Source organism: Lathyrus oleraceus, chromosome 7, assembly GCF_024323335.1.
Source record: "Lathyrus oleraceus cultivar Zhongwan6 chromosome 7, CAAS_Psat_ZW6_1.0, whole genome shotgun sequence".
Taxonomy (NCBI): Eukaryota; Viridiplantae; Streptophyta; class Magnoliopsida; order Fabales; family Fabaceae; genus Lathyrus; species Lathyrus oleraceus.
Window position 1 is genome coordinate 338,021,784 of NC_066585.1, and position 3,087 is coordinate 338,024,870.

Genomic DNA, 3,087 nt, shown 5'->3' on the forward strand with positions numbered 1-3,087 from the left:
CACAAGCACCTTAGATAGAAGCTACACACCCTAAGTTACACACCTATGACCACATGCAAAGTAACTTGTGAAACATCTCAACAATGAGATAAATATTTAATGAAGTTGTCTTCGGACCTTTTCCACTTCTCAAGACATGGATGCAACTAGATACTTCCGACCTAACTCGTTGGAAGACTTCCCATGCTCCACAACATATAAGCCTTAGGGGCAACTATTTTGAAATGACGTCCAACCCAATTGCGCCTGTTACATAAATTGTACCACTTGAGAAAAAATGTATGATTTTTGATCCATAACTAACTTTATCCTCGTTACTCAAAGATTGACTTGAGAGTTAAAATACTAACCTTGCATGTCCTCCCCGCGCGACCACAACAGAGCAACAAGAGCCACCACATTGATGATCCACGTCAACAATTTTGATTCCAAGACGAAACAGTAATAAATATAACAAATGTTTAAGACTAACCAAAGTCAAATTTTCTTTAATATCGGGTCGCCAAGTCGGGGGAGTTGAAGTACATCATGAGATGGTATCACCTTCATGATTTACAAGATCAAGGTTGGCAAAATGTCCGAGAACAATCAAATATTAAGAATAAGGGCCTGTTTGAAATGCATCTTAAAAACTCTTTTTTAGTTTTTGAAAATTTAAAATTTAAAAACTTGTTTGAATATAATGTTTTGCAAAAGTATTTTTAAAAACTCTTTTCTATTTTTCAGTTTTTAAAAGTAAAAAAGTGAAACAGTTTAGTTGTGTTTTACTTCTCACTTTTTAGTTTTTAGTATTATAAAACTTGAAGAAAAAAACATAAAAAATTTATAATTTTCATTAATAACATTAATATGATTTTAAAAGATTAGATTATCAAACAAATTTTTTCATTTTCATATTTTTAAAACAGTTTTTAAAAATTACTTTATCAAACAATTTTTTTTGTTAATTTTCTTCTTAAAAATAATTTTTTGAAATAAATTTGAAAAACAAATTTTAAGAACTAAAATTGAAAAGTGTTTCAAACATGCCCCAAAATTCTCTCAACACTATATTTTAGGACCTATTAAACCTTAAATTCTCACTATAAAGGCAAATGAACAATTCAGACACAAGAATGCATTATTCTAAACTTTAAACATCATATTTATGACTTTCAATGATTTAATTCTCAAAGTGTTTGTTGGAACACCACCACCACCATCACACATATACATGAAAGCATGTCGTTCTAGAATACATGAGTAATAGTATTATCACCATATTCAACAACACTTCAAAGAAGATATCTTTTCAAATCAACACGAATGTAAATTATATTTTTTATTAAATAATTTAATAGTTAAACTCAAACACCATAAATGTAAAAATAAATAAATCATATGAGCTTGAAGTCCAACACTTACTTGTTAACGTCCTTGCCAGTGTATTTACAAAACAAACGAATGAAATCAATAATAATATTTTATTAATATAGTAAAATTTATAGAAAACTAAATGATGTTTTTTATTAACAATTAATTTACCTTAAAATGAATTTCTTATTTAAACCCAAGAAAACCTCACACGTTTATTACCCATGTATCACCCCGGATAATAAGCGCTTAATCAACATCACTTTCAAAGTAGAATAGAATCCAGTAGGACCCACATAAATTTCCAGCTATATCCAGTACTACTACTTCACACTCTTTCACAAACCACACACTCCATCCTCTCTCTACATAAACCCCCCCAAAACAACATTAAACCATAACAACGTTAACACACACAACCATAAACTCATCACTCAAATTTTCTCTCTTCTCTTCTATTCTCTTCTCACATGTCCATCACAAACCAATCCCAAGCTGAAGCTTCAGCTTCTCCCACCTCAACAACAAAACCCACCTCCAAGAACCGTGATTCAACATTCCACGGCGTGCGAAAGCGAACATGGGGACGCTACGTTTCAGAAATAAGACTACCGGGACAGAAAACTCGAATATGGCTTGGTTCATTTCAGACAGCTGAAATGGCGGCGCGTGCTTATGACTCCGCGGCTTTCTTCTTAAAAGGTAGCTCGGCTAGCCTTAATTTCCCCGAAGAGGTTGCGTTTTTACCTCGTCCTGGTTCTTCTTCAAGGAAAGACATTCAATCGGCGGCGGCTAAAGCGGCTCATCAACGAAGCCGCCACCATCAACAACAATCTTCTTCTTCCATCGAAACCAAAAATAAAAATGAAAATGAAAATATTATTATTATTAATAATGAAAATAATAATATTAATAATAGTAATAATAATAATAATGGCATTGATGATTTTTCTATTGAGACGATGGAGTTGTGGAATCAAGAAGAATGTTCTTCGACGACGTCGTTTTGGGATATGAAAGATGCTCCTCTAATGAGTCCAACAAGGGTGGGGTCCATTTATGGAGATATGCTGACATGGAACGAAGTGTTTGATTTCAATGATGACATTCTTCTAGCCATGGCGCATCCATAACAACTCTTTAATATTTATAGTTTCTTTCTTTCTTTTTCTTGTTTTTATCTTGCAATTAGTTGTAAACAAAATGTATACTTAAAATGAACACATCAATGTTGTTGTTTATTTAGATTTTTGTACCTACCTATTGTTCTTAGTTGCAATAGTACAACAGTGTTTTAGAACATTTTAATTTTATTTATTGCTAAAATATTTTATTTTTAATAATAGTGTATTTATTTTAACTTCTGAACATATAAATTTTTAAAATAAATATGAAACCTAGATTCTTCATAACTCCTTCGTCCTTTTACATTTCGCATGGTTATCTCTTTTTAAGAATTTTGATTTTGATCACTCAAATTCTATATTAAAGTATAAGAATCAATACGAAAAGAGAAAGAAACTATAAAATTATATTATTGAGTTTAACCAAATGTGATCAGGGCATCGTGTATATACAACTTCTATTACAAGTTGCAAAACAAGTTTAACAAATTGTAATTAACTATTTGTCAAAAAAGGAAACTACTTAACTAAATTTTGAAAACCGGTTACTATAAATGGAAAGATTGTTAAGAAGCTAAAATAAAGTTTTTAATCATTTCACTATACTTCA

The 3,087-nt window shown here is 31.0% G+C and overlaps 1 protein-coding gene across 1 annotated transcript; it reads left to right on the plus strand.

Annotated features, from left to right (window-relative positions):
* The first annotated feature begins 1,695 nt into the window (after positions 1-1,695).
* Positions 1,696-2,653, plus strand: LOC127106478 (ethylene-responsive transcription factor ERF039). Its single transcript, XM_051043767.1, has one exon. It carries the CDS (start codon positions 1,824-1,826, stop codon positions 2,484-2,486), a length of 663 nt encoding a protein of 220 aa, XP_050899724.1. The 5' UTR covers positions 1,696-1,823; the 3' UTR covers positions 2,487-2,653.
* The last annotated feature ends 434 nt before the right edge of the window (positions 2,654-3,087 follow it).

Excerpts from the sequence above, each read along its gene's own strand:
- LOC127106478 (XM_051043767.1), top strand. The coding sequence starts at position 1,824 with ATGTCCATCACAAACCAATCCCAAGCTGAAGCTTCAGCTTCTCCCACC.